Source organism: Lithobates pipiens, unplaced genomic scaffold (genome assembly GCF_037356315.1).
Source record: "Lithobates pipiens isolate NorthernLeopardFrog02 unplaced genomic scaffold, aLitPip1_a1.2 Scaffold_16, whole genome shotgun sequence".
NCBI lineage: Eukaryota > Metazoa > Chordata > Amphibia > Anura > Ranidae > Lithobates > Lithobates pipiens.
The window spans coordinates 595,752,219-595,770,455 of NW_027507748.1; the positions used below are offsets into that span (position 1 = coordinate 595,752,219).

The window sequence follows — 18,237 nt, forward strand, 5'->3', positions numbered from 1 at the left end:
TGAGACATAGTATGCCCACTGCTGCGGCTATGTCTGGTCTTGTCACAGTAGCAACATATAGCAGCTTACCGATTGCCCTGCGATGCATGTCATTCTTGGGTAGCAAGTTTTCTGCTTCTTTGCTCTTTAGTTTTCACTTCCTTTGCATCTTGCATATGAAATTAAGGAGTAAGTAAGCCTTGCGAGCTACCCTGCATGTTCACTTAAGACTTCTGGTGATGAAAAATATATATAGCCAGCTGCTAACACTGTTCACAACCCCATGTAAACTGCAAAATAAATGTAAATTAATAAATAGTGTGCTGTGCTCTAAATCAATCAATCCGGTGGGTTAATATAACCAAATCATAAATTGTGCAAAAATCACTTAATCCAATATAGACAAATATGGCAATAATTATACTGATATAGTAATATAATATATCTTCCCAGTAAGTGCAATATTGTGCTAATCATTAACAAGGCCCTAAGTGTCTGTCCTTCCATTTCAGATTTCTTTAATATATAAGTCCATATGAATGTGCTCCAAACATTAATAGTTATGCCACCCCCACCCCCGTTTTGGTGTTATCCTCACCTCAGGGAGTGTGACCTCACAATTAAGTTTAGTTTGGTCAATATGCGCTGCTGAGCCACCCCTGGGCTCTTTAATGGGTAAATCTACAGGCTCCTGTGCTGATCCCTTCAATAGGTATCCTCAGGGCATGCAATTAAGAAACAAGCTACATAGTGCTTATGCCGTCAACAAAATCACTTCTGTTTATTTAAAATACAATAGATGTACTCACACTTTGTAGGTACTTACAGCACACCAATCTATAGTGCAGACACTGTAAATTCCCAAATGAAGCCATACAGGCATTTGTGCGTTCACAGCTCCTCGCTGAGCTGCTGCTGCTTACAGCGTACACCATTCTCTCCCCTTCCCTATGTGTGTCGACACAGGGATCATGTGTCTTCCTCAGGGAGCTTGGTATAGCAAGCTACATAGTGCTATAGCATATTGCTAGCTCAGTGAGGAGCTGTGAACACACAAACGGCTGTGTGGCTTCATTTGGAAATTTACAGTGTCTGCACTATATAGATTGATCCGCTGTAAGCTCCTACAAAGTGTGAGTACATCTATTGTATTTTAAATAAACAGAAGGGATTTTTTTATGATATAAGCACTATGTAGTTTGTTTCTTAAATGCATGCACCAAGGATATCCATTGAAAGGATCCGCACAAGCTGGTCATATCACGCAACTCATTCTCCCTACTCCCGTGGTGTCTCAGTTCTCGTGGCTAAGACGTTGCATTTTAGCCTGATCTCCCTGCGGACAGACCCACAGGGCCGATATGTTTTTATACAGTGTAATATCTATGGCAGGCAATACCTTATTATAGCCCTTTACATACCGCCCCCGTACTCTGCATGCCTGGTCACGGAGGGACTGACATACATGGCCCAATACCCGGGTACCCCAGCCATATGGCTTGGGGACTTTAACATGACTCTAAACCCACGCAGGGACAGACTGCGAGGTGATGTGGACCCAGCCACCCCGACAGAATCTAGGCTGGGCCGCACTCTCAATGAGTTCTCATTGACTGAGGTATGGCGTTATAGGAACCCAGATGCCACTGTATTTTCCTGTTCCTCAGCCACACACACCACTATGTCCCGGATTGATTATATCCTCGTGTCTGATGTCCTCCTCTCGTGGGTGGAGGACGCGGGGTACCACATTAGGTCCCTCTCGGACCATGCCCCCTGCTGGGCGGCTATTCGCCTGGCACCTCAGGTGGGGCCCCGTTATTGGTGCCTTAACCCCTTTTGGCTGACAACGTTGGGGGAGGAGGGGGGGACCTGGCGGGGGAATGGCAATATTTTTTTGAGGTCAATAGGGGCACGGCAACGGCGGGGGCGGTGTGGGAAGCATTCAAATTACATGCTCGTGCTATTCTGATCAGCCGGATTAATAGATTGAAGGGGGCATCTAAGGGGGCCATGCGAAAGGATCCGCACAAGAGCCTGGAGATTTACCCATGAAAGAGCCCAGGAGGGGCTCAGCAGCTCATATTGACCGACCTTAATTGTGAGGTCACACCCCTAGGTGAGGATAACACCAAAAGTGGGGAACACGAGAGCAGTGGCACAACTATTTATGTTTGGAGCAAACTCACATGGACTTATATATATTTAAATTCACAAAGGACAGACACTTCTGTACTTGGAAATTATTAGCACAATATTGCACTTACTGGGAAGATATATTATATCAGCATAATTATTGTCATATTTTGCTATATTGGATTAAGTGATTATTGCACTAAATATGATTGGTTATATTAACCCACCCGATTTATTTATTTAGAGCACAGCGCAACATTTATTGATTCACATTTATTTTGCTTATGGAATTGTTCCAAAATTTCTGAGATTTTCTGAGATTGGTTGAGAAGATAACTTCCATTAGCTTCTCTCTCTATTTGGATTCCTAGATGGTAGCTAATTCCCTAGCTCTTTGATTTCAAAATGTTCTTTCAACTTATGAACTATCTGATTGTAATCCTCTTATTGTTCTAAACAGGTTATAATGTCATCAACAAAGATAAGGATGTAAAGCCATTTGTCTTCTTGATTCCTGAAGTTGAGACAGGGGTCTGCTTTACTTCTTGAGAATCCCTCTATGGTAAATACTTTGTTCACTTTCTCACTCCACATCATTGCAGATTGTCTCCTTGCGCAAACCCTGGTGGTTGCTCCATGTAAAGGTCTTCCTTAATGTCTCCATATAGGAAAGCAGTTTTAACGTCTTGGTGTTTCACTTGCATGTCCTTCCTGGCTGCAGTGCTTAGAAGCGCTCTGATGGGGGAGTGTTTTACGACGGGAGCGAATGTTTCATCGTAATCTTCACCGAATTTCTGGGAGTAACCCTTGGCAACTAGTCTGGCTTTGTATTTGAGGATATTCCCTTCTGCATCTGACTTTACTTTGAAAGTCCACTTACTTCCTATAGTTTTGCGGTTAGGAGGGAGCTCTGTGAGTGACAAGGTTTTATTTTCTTGAAGTGACTTTAATTCTTCTGCTGCTTTTCTCCATTTATTGGCTTCATGTTTTGGCAGTTTTTCTATTTCTTCCCAGGATGTTGGTTCAAGTATGCTGTGTGTTTTGACCGTGTATGACAGCTGGCGGGGTGATATCCCCTTTGTAGTCTGAGTTGATCTTCTGACTTCAGGCAGTTCAGCAGGATCTGGTGGGGAACTTTGTTTAGGTATTGTGAGTTCCACCTCTTGTTCTGACTCCTGCACAGGCTCACTTTGGTCAACCTTTTCTTCTGGTTTGTTTGGCATATTCACTTCACAGCTTTCAGTGATTGATAATAAAATGAGGGGGGTATTCCTGCGCCAATCACCAAACTCCTATTGGGTGTACCGCTGCACACACTGGGGGAAATGTCTGAACCCACAAAAAGTAAACAATAAAAGGGTAGTGGTGTGCTGTACCAAATATTAAAAAACAGCAAGAAGTAATCCGATCCTAAATGGAGGATCAGATACTTCAGATGAGAATAGGGTATACGAGTAGAACTAGGGTGTACCTAAGTGAATCTGTGTCTAATTTATGAATGTGCACTATAATAGAGAAAATAAATAAGAGTAATACATTCAGACAGTGCCTATATATATGATCAATATATGCTCAAATAAATATATAATATGTCTGTACACAATCCAAACGGATAAAATCCAAAAGTGCCAATAATAATGAACCCACGTGCTGAGAAATAAATACTAAAGTGCAAATGCTCAACGTGCAATGGTAAAGTGACAATAGTGCATATCACAGTTCATTCCGTAGCTGGTTCTAAGGTTATAAACAAACGAAAAAACAATGTCCAACTCAAGCAAAATGAATCACTTTTAAAGTGCACAGTGTAACAATCATCTGTATCCGGTATATAAGGCGCTTGGTGCTAATGCATATCATTCAGTAAAGTTCCGTAGGTAGTGAAAATCCTGTGCAGTCCTGTGAGGTGAGTATATGGGTGTCCCCTTACCTTACAGCTGTAAGGTTACAGCATAGATATATATATAACTTGTAGGGTCCTTGGTAGTCTTTATCTTCCTATTAAGGTCCCCCAGATCAATAAATATTAATTTTAAATTACTACACAATGAGGCATCCATCCTCTGTGCTCTAACCTTTCCATGCTATACTGTGGTGAGACCTCCCATCCTGAGCAGCCCTAGACCACTCTTAAAGGGGACCACATACCGCCTGTAACAAGCAAGGTGAAAACGCCAACCAGGATCTGGAGGACCTTAATAGGAAGATAAAGACTACAAAGGACCCTACAAGTTATATATATCTATGCTGTAACCTTACAGCTGTAAGGTAAGGGGACACCCATATACTCACCACGTAGGACTGCACAGGATTTTCACTACCTACAGCACTTTATTGAATGATATGCATTAGCACCAAGCACCTTATATACCGGATACAGATGACTGTTACACTGTGCACTTTAAAAGTGATTCATTTTGCTTGAGTTGGACATTGTTTTTCTTTTATTGTTTTTTTTTTTGTTTATAACCTTAGCACCAGCTACGGAATGAACTGTGATATGCACTGTCACTTTGCCATTGCACGTTGAGCATTTGCACTTTAGTATTTATTTCCCAGCGCGTGGGTTCATTATTTTTGGCACTTTTGGATTTTATCCGTTTGGATTGTGTACAGACATATTATATATTTATTTGAGCATATATTGATCATATATAGGCACTGTCTGTATGTATTACTCTTATTTATTTTCTCTATTATAGTGCACATTCATAAATTTAGACACAGATTCACTTAGGTACACCCTAGTTCTACTAGTTTACCCTATTCTCATCTGAAGTATTTGATCCTCCATTTAGGATCGGATTACTTCTTGCTGTTTTTTAATATTTGGTACAGTGCATTGATGTTTCTGATGATGGGCTTGCATCAAAATAAACATTATTGCTTATTATGACTTTGTCAGTCTTTGGGTGTAGGATTTTGTAACCCTTAGTTTGCTCACTGTAGCCTACTAGAATGCCTCTCTTGCTCTCTAGAAGGCTCTCTTGCTATTGCCAAATCTGATAAGCCTTTGTTTATAATGTCCTGTATAGCTTCTGAACTTCTTTGCCCCGGCCGCCTGTGCCATAAGTGAAAACATTTGCTGTGTAGGTCATTAGAGACTATATTTACTTGCTGGTCTGTGGTGATTATCCAGTTTTCCCTTTGTGAGGAATTGCTTATTATTGTGAATTGTGCATTCATCACCCTGGAACTTAACTGTGAGACTGTTGTTTGCAAGACTTTTCACTGATAGAAGACTGTCTTCTAGTTCTAGAACATGTAGCACTTTCTTTACAAGGATACTGTGTTTGTCTCCTTGTGGCGTAATGCAGTTCAGGAAGCCCTGGCCTTTAACTTCTGATGTAATGCTTTTCCCATTTGCTAGGAAAACTTTGCCTTTTGTGTTGTAATCAATGTTTGTGTCAGGAAATGTTTCATCCGCTGATAATATCTGTCTTTTGGCGTGCAGTACTGAGGTCCACCAGCAGGTGTCTCCTGGCAGTTTGGAACTGTCAGGAGAGCTTTTCCCTGCTGATGTTATGTCATCTTTGGGCTGCAGTACTGGCGTCCACCAGCGGATCTATCCTGGTAGTATGGAGTAGACTGCACCTCCTGCAATCAGGTGTCACTTGAGGCCAATTGCAGGCCTATAAATAGCTGGCAAGCACTCACATGTTTGCCTTGGTATTGTGCTTGTGCCCTGACCTGCTCCTTGTGATCCTGAGCCTGATTCTGAACCTGTGCCCTGAATCTGTTTCCCTGTCCTGGTCCCTACCCTGTCCCACCTGTTACCATCATCCCTGCTCTGCAGTCTGATCCGTTCATCCTCTTCCTGTCCTGTGTTCCTTACCCCATCTGCTGATCTCCCCGTGTATGACCTTGGCCTGGCTTGTGTCTCTGATTCTGGACTGCCCTTTGTTTATCGACTGATCCTCTGTGCATGGCCCTGGCCTGGCTATCATTTATGATCCTGGTATTTCCCATTTATTGTACATATCTGTCTGTTGTTATTTGGGGGTCTCTGTTGGTTGATTTATTGCACTGTGTGGTTGTATTTATATTATTCACTTCCCTTAATAAATCATTATATTTCACTTATACTTGTTTAGGTTTCCTCTGTTGCAGTCCACACAATTCTGGTCTTATCTGATATATGACAGAATACCAACGCCATCCCTGACCAGAAGTGGCTACACAGAGGAACCATCTTGGTTCAGGTTGCTTACTGAAATTAATTTAGAGGTTATTTGTTATTATGCTTTGCTGGCGTCTGAGAGTAATGAATATCTCCGCCAGACACTGAAAGGGTGGACCAGTGATCAGCTGTTGGAAACCATTCGTTTAGCTCACTCCTGGGTTGATCAGGGCTGTATGCTGTTTGGGGATGTTCAGCCATTAATTCAAATATGCACAGAGCTGGCCCTACCCTGCATCCCAGGGGGCCAGGATGATTTCCTCCCCCTTTCAGTATTAATCAGGTCACATCACTGGTATCGCTTCTGGAAGATGATTCCCCTTACTTTTTTGAGCATTACACAGGCTGTTCCCAACAGATGATAATAGAATGTGTTGATTCCGTATAATCCCTTGTCAGACAGGCAGTATGCAACCAGCAGTTTGTATAACCACTACTTTTAGCATGGTCTGGTATTTTGCAATCAGCCACAACCAGCCCACAACAAACCATCTCTGATACCAAACACCTGCTGGCCCAAGAGTCTCTTCCTCCATCACCTATGGCAACCTCAGTTTCAGCCCAATATACTCTACTCCCCACCAAATATCAATACCCTGTTTCTTCCTGCTGCACATACCCTGCCTTTAATCCAACTGCCTCTTTCCCCTGGCCTACTATCCCTCAAGAACTTCCCCCAGCCCCTGTTACCTCTTCCCTGCCATATTCCAACCCTTCTCCCCAGTCTGCTTCATTCCCTACCTATAGATCTGCAGCTACCTACAGGACTTCAGTAGCTAAATCTAAAAAGTGACAGAAGTTCTTTCCTACCCATTTGATCCTGCCAGTAACACAACCTGCCTCCACACCAACCAACCTGCTCCAGTCTGTGTGCATGCCAGCTGAACCTGATAACCCACCTGATTCTGCCAAACATCTGCCTGCTATCCAGCCAGTGTCTCCGCCTGAAGTTCCTGTGCCCCAGTCTGATGTGCCTGCTGTCCAGCCTGATGTCCCAGTGCCTGCTCTCCAGCCTGACGTCCCAATGCCTGCTGTCCAGCGTGACGTCCCAGCCTTTCAGTCTGATGTCCCGGCCTTCCAGTCTGATGTCCCACTGCCGGCCTTCCAGTCTGATGTCCCGGCCTTCCAGCCAGAGGTGTTCCTGTCTGCTGCCCAGCCTGATGTGCCTCTGCCAGCTTCCCAGCCTGATGTGCCTCTGCCAGCTTCCCAGCCTGATGTGCCTCTGCCAGCTTCCCAGCCTGATGTGCCTCTGCCAGCTTCCCAGCCTGATGTGCCTCTGTCAGCTTCCCAGCCTGATGTGCCAGCTTCCCAGCCTGATGTGCCTCTGTCTGCTTCCCAGCCTGATGTGCCAGCTTCCCAGCCTGATGTGCCTCTGTCTGCTTCCCAGCCTGATGTGCCAGCTTCCCAGCCTGATGTGCCAGCTTCCCAGCCTGGTGTGCCAGCTTCCCAGCCTGGTGTGCCTCTGTCAGCTTCCCAGCCTTATGTGTTCCTGTCTGCTTCCCAGTCTGAGGTGTTCCTGTCTGCTTCCCAGTCTGAGGTGTCCCTGTCTGCTTCCCAGTCTGAGGTGTTCCTGCCAGCTTCCCAGCCTGATGTGCCAGCTTCCCAGCCTGATGTGCCTCTGTCTGCTTCCCGGCCTAATGTGCCCTTGCCAGCTTCCCAGCCTGATGTGTCCGCTGCCCAGCCTGAAGTGCCCGCTGCCCAGCCTGAAGTTCCTGTGCCCACTGCCCAGCCTGAAGTGCATGTGCCCACTGCCCAGCTTGAAGAGCCCGCTGTCCAGCTTGAGGAGCCCATTCCCGCTGCCCAGTTTGTGGTACCCATGCCCACTGCCCAGCTTGCAGTGCCCTCTGCCCAGCTTGATGTGACTGTGCCTGCTGCCCAGCTTGATGTGCCTGTGCCAGCTGCCCAGCCTGATGTGCCTGTTGCCCAGTTCAAGTTGACTGCCACCCAGCCCGACAATCCGGACCCTGCCAACGACCCGGAGCCTGCCGCCCAACCCGACGACCCGAAGCCTGCCATCCAGTTTGATGTGCCTGCTGCTAAGCCTGTTATGTCTTTGCCTGCTGCCCAGCTTGAGCTGCCCATCATCTGGTTTAATACTTTAGACTGTCTTCATATCCAGCTTAATGTGACTCTGCCTGGTGCCCAGCTTGATGCCATGGACTTGTCCCAGCAGCAGCTAGTTGGAGCGTCCAGAGGCCGCTCCTTTGAGGGGTGTACTGTCAGGAAATGTTCCATCCCCTGATAATATCTGTCTTTTGGTGTGCAGTACTGAGGTCCACCAGCAGGTGTCTCCTGGCAGTTTGAAACTGTCAGGAGAGCTTTTCCCAGCTGATGTTATATCATCTTTGGGCTGCAGTACTGGCATCCACCAGCGGATGGATCCTGGCAGTATGGAGCAGACTGCACCTCTTGCAATCAGGTGTCACTTGAGGCCAATTACAGGCCTATAAATAGCTGGCAAGCACTCACATGTTTGCCTTGGTATTGTCCTTGTGCCCTGACCTGCTGCTTGTGATCCTGAGCCCCATTCTGAACCTGTTCCTGTGCCCTGAACCTGTTTCCCTGTCCTGGTCCCTACCCTGTCCCACCTGTTACCATCACCCCTGCCCTGCAGTCTGATCCGTCCACCCTCTTCCTGTCCTGTGTTCCTTACCCCATCTGCTGATCTCCCCATGTATGACCTTGGCCTGGCTTGTGTCTCTGATTTTGGACTGCCCTTTGTTTATCTACTGATCCTCTGTGCATGACCCTGGCCTGGCTATCGTTTATGATCCTGGTATTTCCCATTTATTGTACACATATCTGTCTGTTATTTGGGGGTCTCTGTTGGTTGATTTATTGCACTTGTTTGTTGTATTTATATTATTCACTTCCCTTAATAAATCATTATATTTCACTTATACACATTTGGGTTTCCTCTTTTGCAGTCCACACAGTTCTGGTCTTATCTGATATATGACAGTTTGTGAAGAAGATCTCATCGTTGAACTGGGAGACAACTTTATAAACTGGGTACAGGTCCTCTACTCCGTGCCTCGAGCTCGATTTCATAATAATGGCTCCCTCTCCTCCCCACATAGGGGCACTCGACAAGGGTGTCCGTTATCCCCTCTTTTATTCGCCTTAGTGGTGGAACCCTTGGTTATTATGATTTGTGAGAACCCTGATATTGTAGGTTTTCACAGGGGTCAGTTGGAGGACAAAGTATCCCTTTATGCTGATGATGTGCTGTTGTATCTGGGAGACACTGGGGGTTCTCTAGAAAAATTTATGGAAACTATTACTAGATTTGGTGAATTTTCTGGATTTATCATAAACTGGTCAAAATCTATTCTTATGCCTCTCAACCCAATAGTTTCACCCCTTCCTGCCGGTGCCTTCAAGATTTTGGTAGCTTCTTCGTTCAAGTATGTGGGAGTGGTGGTATTGCCGAACCCGTCTGAATATTTAAAACTCAATTTAACCGCCCTATTTGATAAACAAAGGAATAAGTGTCAAAGTTGATGTAAACTATCATTATCAGTTTTGGAATGAGTAAATAGCTCACATCTATTTTTCATAACTCCCCTATGTGGATATCTAATCAATGGTTTAAACGTATTGATTCACAATTTCGTTATCTTATCATGAGGAAGAAACAGGCCCGGGCTAGCTTGAGTACCCTGCAATATGGTAGGGATGGGGGGGGACTGGCGGTTCCACATTCCAAAATGCATTTCCTGGTGTCTCAATTGCAACAATTTTCTGGATGGGGACTTGGAGAAAATGTAGGTCTTAGTCCAACCCTAAATTGACAGCTGATTCTCATTTGGAAATGGAACTCCTGAGCATTCTCTGCTCCTCTCCAATGGTAGATCTGCTTAGGAGAGTCTGGCGGGCAGCTAAGGAGGCATTGTCTATTAAAGGCCCTATGGAGTTTATTCCTAATTATCCTGAACTATGTGAACTACAGGGATTTTCCTCATGGAGACAGCAAGGGGTCTGGTACTTTCACAAACTATATAGTGTTAGTACCCTAAAGGGGTATGAGCAGCTGTGTGCGGAGTTCTTGTTAACACAAACAATTTTATCAATATCTCCAACTTTGACATGCAATGTAGACGCAAGGACAAATGCTCCCCTTAGCTATATCTAGCTCCTTGCTAGATCCTGCAGGCTACCGCTCACAGGGGTCTGATTTCATGGGCCTACTCTGTTTTATTGTGCTCTTTTCAAGATCACACACTATTAAAAAGTAGAGCTCATTGGGACACTTTTACAGTGAAAATAGGCTCTGCTTTCTTTGTTGCGCTTTATGCTTGCAAAAGAGCTGTAAGACTCTTAGCTAGATTCTTTGTCTGACATATCTGATGAAGAGAGTTTGGAGTCTTTGTCACAAGAGCTGCTGTGGGCTAGCAGGGAAGATGTTGATTTCATATTCATGTTACCATATTGGGCAGTGATGGACTTAAGGGAAACACCAGATAGCACAGCAAAACCAAGTACTACAAGTGAGCCACTGCCCAGAGTTATCAGTTCAGTTGAGGTCAAAAGGTTATCTCTGAACCCTTGTTTGTTGCCTGGAGACGGGGGTACTAGTGCACTTCCAAAGCTTCCCCGTTTGCAAAGATTCCTTAACAAGTATGTTGCTACATAATATGGCCGTCAGCTCCCTTATTTTTTTTTTAGAAATCATACAAAAATGCCTTTCAGGAAAGCAAACTATTCCCCTGTCATAGATGGATGATATGACGAAAGCATGATTACTTGGAATTGTTTTTAAAAATTGTTTTGTGTGTGTGTGTGTATATATATATATATATATATATATATATATATATATATATATATATATATATATATATATATACACATATATATATATATGCATACAGTATCTCACAAAAGTGATTACACCCCTCACATTTTTTGTAAATATTTTTATTATATCTTTTCATGTGACAACACTGAAGAAATGACACTGCTACAATATAAAGTAGTGAGTATACAGCTTGTGCAACAGTGTTAATTTGCTGTCCCTTTCTTCAGTGTTGTCACATGAAAAGATATAAAAAAAATACAAAAATGTGAGGGGTGTACTCACTTTTGTGATATACTGTATATGTAATAAATGCAAACATTCCTGTTGAGGTGGTAGTATTATAACAAAATATATACCAAAACAAATTTGCTTTACTTATACGCAATGCAAGTTATTGGAGCCTACTATCAAAATGTTGACACCCAGATTAGACGATCTGCCAACATATTAACTATGACTCTTTTGCCAACAGCTCTTCTGGAGAACAGCACAATATCCAGTCAATCTCCATAAAATAATTATTTCAGACTTTTTACTCACCTTATACACTGGGTGCCCAATTGGAAGTTGCCTGGTAGTTGCTATTAAGAAAACCTCGGCTAAGAGATGGGTACGGAGAAGGTGAGTGTCAACTTCATGAGCATGGTAGTCAGCACTGCGCACCCAGATCTTGGCCAAAACCCAATCATATTCAGAGTCACTGGGCAGGAAGATTGGAACATTTTCTCCAGGGGTCTGAGATAACTGGAATACAAAAGATTTATTTAGTGGCCATAACATGTGATCAAAAATATTTTAATGTTGGTTAATTTATCCATATATTGGATTGAAAGACTTTTATAATAGCTCAGGCATCACTACCTCTGAAAACTTTTTCCCTAACAAAGGTCAGTCATGCTGATTTTTCCTCTTAGGTGCTTACAAAGCATGCTAGTTTATTTGAATGGACAGTCTGGCCTGGGAAAAAGGGGAGCCTGGAACTAAAAAAACATGGGAAGAGGGGAGGCCTGAAACAGAGCAACCTGGGTAAAAGGTAGATGAAGGGTGAGTCTGGTATCACTGAAATTTAGTCTTCTGACTGTATTCAATGGCACAGTATTCAGCTGGGCCACTCTACACAATACCATTACATAGATCAGGTAAGTATACCATGTTTATTTTTCAGGAAAAAAATAAGCCTTTACAACTGCTGATTTCAGAAATGCATTTGTGAACATACATACATACGTTAAATTACCTGGATAGCAATTGGAACAATCTGATCCTGAGGATTTTTCCACAGTAGGCACATAGGGGCTGCAATGTATTGTTTTCTTCCATTGATAGTATTAGCAGGAACACCATGTAGAACTTCATAATCTGCCAGCAAAATATGACCATTCTGAAAGGTAGCAATTATGAAATCTGATCAGCATTGAATTAATTAATTCATTTAGTCTACTTGTGCACAAAAGCATGTGTTTGTTTTGTTAAATAGGACCAAACCACTGAGAACATGTGTACAGCTGTGGCCAAAAGTTTTGAGAATGATACAAATATTGATTTTTCACAAAATCTGCTGACTCCGTTTTTATGATGGGTACTTGCATATACTCCATAATGTTATGAAGAGTGATCAGATGAATTCTCTCTTTGCCATAGAAATGAATCTAATCCCATAAAAAGCATTTATACTGCATTTGTGAAGAAAGCTTCAGGGCACCCAAGAAAGTCCAACAAGCCCCACAACCATCACCTACAGTTGATTGAGCTGCGGGATTGGGGCCCACCAGTGCAGAGATTGCTCAGAAATGGCAGCAAGCAGGTGTGAGTACATCTGCATGCATAGTGAGGCGAAGAATTTTGGAGGATGGACTGACATCAAGAAGGGCAGCAAAGAAGCCACTTCGCTCCAGGAAAAACATCAGGGACAGACTGATATTCTGCAAAAGATACAAGGATTGTACTGCTAAGGATCTGGGCAAAGTAATTTTCCCTGATGAATCCCCTTTCCGATTGTTTGGGGCATCTGGCAAAAACCTTGCCCGGAGAAGAAGAGGTGAGCGCCGCCATCAGTCCTGTGTCATGCCAACAGAAAAGCATCCTGAGACCATTAATGCGTGGCATTGCTCCTCAGCCAAGGGAGTGGGTGTTAAAATACCATTATTATGGTATTAAAGCGGAGGTCCACCCTAAAGTGGACCTTCCGCTCATCGGAACCCTCCCCCCCTCCGGTGCCACAATCGGCACCTTTCAGGGGGGAGGGGGGTGCAGTTACCTGGATAATCCAGGTAACTGCACCCACTTCAGGGATAGCTCTCTGCGGAAAGGGGCGTAACTTACGCCCCTTTCCGCAAGTGCCCGCCCCTTCCCGCAAGTGCCCCGCTGCCTGCTGGGAAACACACAGATCCCAGAGGCAGCGGGGACCGTCCTCATTGCGCAGCGCGGCTCGCGCATGCGCAGTAGGGAACCGGGAAATGAAGCCGAAAGGCTCCATTTCCTGATTCCCATACCCAAGATGGTGGCGGCAGCACTCGAGTGTCGATCTAGAGATCGGCTTCGGGTGCTGACATTGCGGGCGCGCTGGACAGGTAAGTGTCACTATTTTAAAAGTCAGCAGCTGCAGTATTTGTAGCTGCTGGCTTTTAAAAATAAAAAAAAACGCAGAGTCCCGGTGGACTCCCGCTTTAATATCGATATTCTGTAAATTATATTGATGAGGAAAGTCAGTTCAGTTCTTGTGTAAAAACTCAAATTGATTTAATAATAAAATAGCAAAATATTACAAGAACAATATCAAAATGTAGCATGTAAACATAACATCAATAATATAATATACTCTTAAGATGAAGATTGAATCAGATGTGTATCTTTGTGCGAAGCTGTGGCAGCTTCCCTCAATGTATCATGTTGTGTCTGCAGCAAAATCATTCTAAATCAGTCTGCCCAACAAACCTTTTGTTCAAAAGATTCCTAACTTGTCTATATAACTTTAGGAAAATGTACTGTTTCATAGTTTCATAGTAAGTAAGGTTGAATAAAGACACCAGTCCATCCAGTTCAACCTGAGTGAGTGTCTACAATTGTCCCTATCCCTGTACATTACACACTCACATTGGTCCCTAGCCCACAATCCAAGATCCCCATTCATATACTAGGGCCAATTTTGGACAGAAGCCAATTAACCTACCTGCATGTCTTTGGTTTGTGGGAGGAAACCAGAGTACCCGGAGCAGGGGCGGACTGACAACTCATGGGGCCCCCGGGCAATAGAAGATTATGGGGCCCCCAGGCTCTCAGGTGGCCGCCATGCCAGGAGTAAGTAACATACAAAACAACAAGTACAGTCAGGATGAACGCCACGCTCACATCAGCCCTACCTTACACCATAGTCCTAACATTCTCCCTATATATCACAGTCCACAGAGTCTTAACTTATGGCAGAGCCCCCCCCCCCCCCAGTGTGTCACCTTCTATCAGTGTCCCCTTACACACACCTTTACACCTTAATTTAAAGGCCTTTAAATTAGAAAAAAAAATCCACTGTTCCATCTCTGAACTGTGCAAGTGAGTCTTAGCCCTTGTACACACGGTCGGAGATTCCGACAACCAAATCCGTCGGATTTTGTCCATCGGATCTTGTCCAAAACTGTTGCATACACACGGTCGGACAAATTTGTCAAAAAATCAGATCTTTCAGAATGTAATGACGTAATTTCGTTACGATGGGACTACGTTCAGGCTAGTAGCCAATAACTTTGGTCTAGGAATTTGATCTGAGCATGCGTGGCACTTTGTCCAATAGGAATTCTCTACACATGATCGGACTATGTCCTATCGGACCAGTTTGTCGGAAAATATTTCCGGCAAGTTGGAAAATTTGGTCCGACGGATATTCCGATGGAAACAGTCCGATGCATACCACACACAGTCGGATTATCCGACAACACGGTCCGATAGGACACATTCCGACGGATTCTCCGACCGTGTGTACAAGGGCTAAGAGCCAGCGAAATAGTGAACTGCTGTGGTTGGCCTCAGGGGCGTGTGAATAAAAGCCATACTTGATGTGTGCCAAATCACGGCACGCACCCAGACCTGCCCTGCTGCCTGATCCGAGGCCAGGCTCAGCAGTTCACCATTCAGCTGCCTCCGAATGGCTGTGGATTTTCCAGGGGCATAGGATTGTTAGATCGACTTCTGTTTGGTGGCAGTAGGCACAAATGAAACATACAGTATACATATACACACACGCACATTATACATATATACACATATACACATAGACACCAGTGGTGGCTGGTGCTCAAAATTTATGAGGGGGGGGCACAAACAAACTGAAAAACACAAACAAAAAAAACCCATCAATTGCAGCCACTGTGCCCATCAAATGCAGCCACTGTGCCCCATAAAATGCTGCCAGCGTGCCCATCAATTACCGCTACTGTGCCCCATCAAATGCTGCCAGTGTGCCAATCAATTGCTGCTACTGTGCCCATGAATTGCTGCTAATGTGAATCGCCCCGTACTTACCTGTCTCGGAGCGGGTCAGCGGCGGTGTCCTGCACGCCCCTCGATGTCTTCTTCCATCCTCTGTCAGGCATCCAATCACAGTGCCTGACGCTTCAGCCAATCAGGTGACAGGTAACAGACCCGAGCACCTGATTGGCTGAGAGGCGGTTCAGTGTTAGAAAAGTGAATTCCTTTGCTTTTCTAACACACACACACACAGCTGAGTGAACAGTGAACGCCCAGCATGAAGCCTGCTGTTCACCTTTGTGGGCGCCTATTAGAGCCTAAGGCTCTAATCAGGTGCTTCCCAAAAACACACCCACCGCTGTAATCCACGTGCCCGAAAAGGAGACGGGTATCTGAATAGGGGGTGTCAGCGGCAACCATAGATAGATTCATGCAATGCATGAATCTATCTATGGTGATAGAGAGGTGCCAGGAGAGTGGGGGCAGCGCCCAAGCGCCCCTTATGGACGCACCGCCACTGATAGACACACAGTATACACATAGACACACAGACACACACCATAAACACACACACATATATATATTTTAGGGCTGGGGGAAAAAAAAAAAATCGATTTAAATCTTGAATCGAGCTGAGAGGTCAAATCAATTAAAAATGTAAGAAAGCATCGTGGACTAAGCCAAAGCCGTAGCCTCGCCTAAAAACTCCTGCCCGCAGCTCCTCAGGACCGGCACAGTGTCCATAAAAAAACAACAAAAAAAAAAACAACACCTTGATTCAAACCGTGTTTTTTTTTTTTTTTTTATAATTGCAGATATTTTTTTCTTTTTTTTAGAAAAATCGCCCAGATCTAATAATAAAAAAAATTATATATATATATACACACACACACACGCACCACCCATATATATATATATATATATATATATATATATATATATATATATATATATATATATATAGACATAGACACCAGCACTTTTCACCCAACGAATCAGCCTAAAAAACACACTGCTGCCACCATCTCCAGGCATGCTGGGACTTATAGTGCCCCAGCAGCTCACAGACACTTTAGGTGGTAATGCAGTAGAGGAGGGGACTGTGCCTGTGTACTGGTGGGCAGGTAATGAGTAGGCAGGGTAGCAGAGATTGGGGGAGGAAGTTCCTTCCTCCAGAAGCATGGCACTTCTCACATAGAAAATCGATCTAACAGCTTCAGAGCCCTGCTAGAGGAAAAACACATCCACCCTCCCTCCTGCTCACTAGGTTAAGCCACTGACACTCAGTTCATCTCAGCAAGCTTACCTTCCAGCAGGTTGCAGCCCTTGCCACACTGAACGTTGTGTCCCCTCCTCCAGCTGTTGGCAGTCTCCTGCTCTGAAATCAAATGAGCCGCGGAGAGGAAGGGGGCGTGTACACTGTTTCCATTGGCTGAGGAGGCAGTACAGAGGCGGGGCATCTATAGCTTCCTTTTTTTGACAGCAAAATTATGTCGGCATGGGACATTTTAGGGACAGATGTAAAAAAAACACAGATTTTTACATACTGTCCCTGCATTTACCGAGGCTGGCCAGTCTGATGGGGCCCCCTAGTGGCATGGGGCCCTCGGTCCGTGACCGAGTGCCAGAATGGTCAGTCCGCCCCTGACCCGGAGGAAACCCACGCAGGCACAGGGAGAACATGCAAACTCCAGGCAGGTAGTGTCATGGTTGGGATTTGAACCAGTGACCCTTCTTACTGCTAGGTGAGAGTGCTAACCACTACACCACTGTGCCGCCCACTGTGCCGCCCACTGTTATCTTAACACCAGATGTTCCTCCTAACTAAAATGACTCTAGTGTAAGGATGTTTAAAAAATATCTCATCTTGATATGATAAACATATCATGTCACATAAAAATGTATATACAGTGCCTTGCAAAAGTATTAATCCCCCTTGGCTTTTTACCTATTTTGTTACAGCCTTTAGTTCAATGTTTTTTTAATCTGAATTATATGTGATGATTCGGAACATAATAGGCTAAGTTGGTGAAGTAAAATTAGAAAAATATATACATAAAACAATTTTTTATGAATAAAAAAACTGATAATTGGCATGTGCGTATGTATTCACCCCCTTTGTTATGAAGCCCATAAAAAGCTCTGGTGCAACCAATTACCTTCAGAAGTCACATAATTAGTGAAATGATGTCCACCTGTGTACAATCTAAGTGTCACATGATCTGTCATTACGTATACATACCTTTTTGATAGGCCTTAGAGGCTGCAACACCTAAGCAAGAGGCACCACTAACCAAACACTACCACGAAGACCAAGAAATTCCACGAAGTAAGGGACAATGATGTTGAATAGTACAAGTCAGGGTTAGGTTATAAAAAAATATCCAAATCTTTTATGATCCCTAGGAGCACCATCAAATCTATCATAACCAAATGGAAAGAACATGGCACAACAACAAACCCGCCAAGAGATGGCCACACACCAAAACTCACGGACTGGGCAAGGAGGGCATTAATCAGAGAGGCAGCACAGAGACCTAAGGTAACCCTGGAGGAGCTGCAGAGTTCCACAGCAGAGACTGGAGTATCTGTACATAGGATGACAATAAGTCGTATGCTCCATAGAGTTGGGCTTTATGGCAGAGTGGCCAGAAGAAAGCCATTACTTTCAGCAAAAAACAAA

At 44.3% G+C, this 18,237-nt stretch overlaps 1 protein-coding gene and 1 long non-coding RNA gene across 2 annotated transcripts in view; one reads left to right on the forward strand and one right to left on the reverse strand.

The window, feature by feature from the left end:
* Positions 1-18,237, reverse strand: part of LOC143983852 (arachidonate 12-lipoxygenase, 12R-type-like) — a 225,244-nt gene that overhangs the window by 131,041 nt on the left and 75,966 nt on the right. Inside the window, exons 7-8 of the mRNA XM_077483951.1 lie at positions 12,334-12,477; positions 11,637-11,840 (exon numbers count right to left, since the gene is read on the reverse strand). Coding sequence (XP_077340077.1) covers positions 11,637-11,840; positions 12,334-12,477 — 348 coding nt within the window. The remainder of the gene's footprint in view (positions 1-11,636; positions 11,841-12,333; positions 12,478-18,237) is intronic.
* Positions 929-16,495, forward strand: LOC143983853 (uncharacterized). The gene is made up of 3 exons (XR_013274684.1): positions 929-1,112; positions 11,569-11,717; positions 12,738-16,495. It is a non-coding gene; the product is annotated as an uncharacterized LOC143983853 (long non-coding RNA).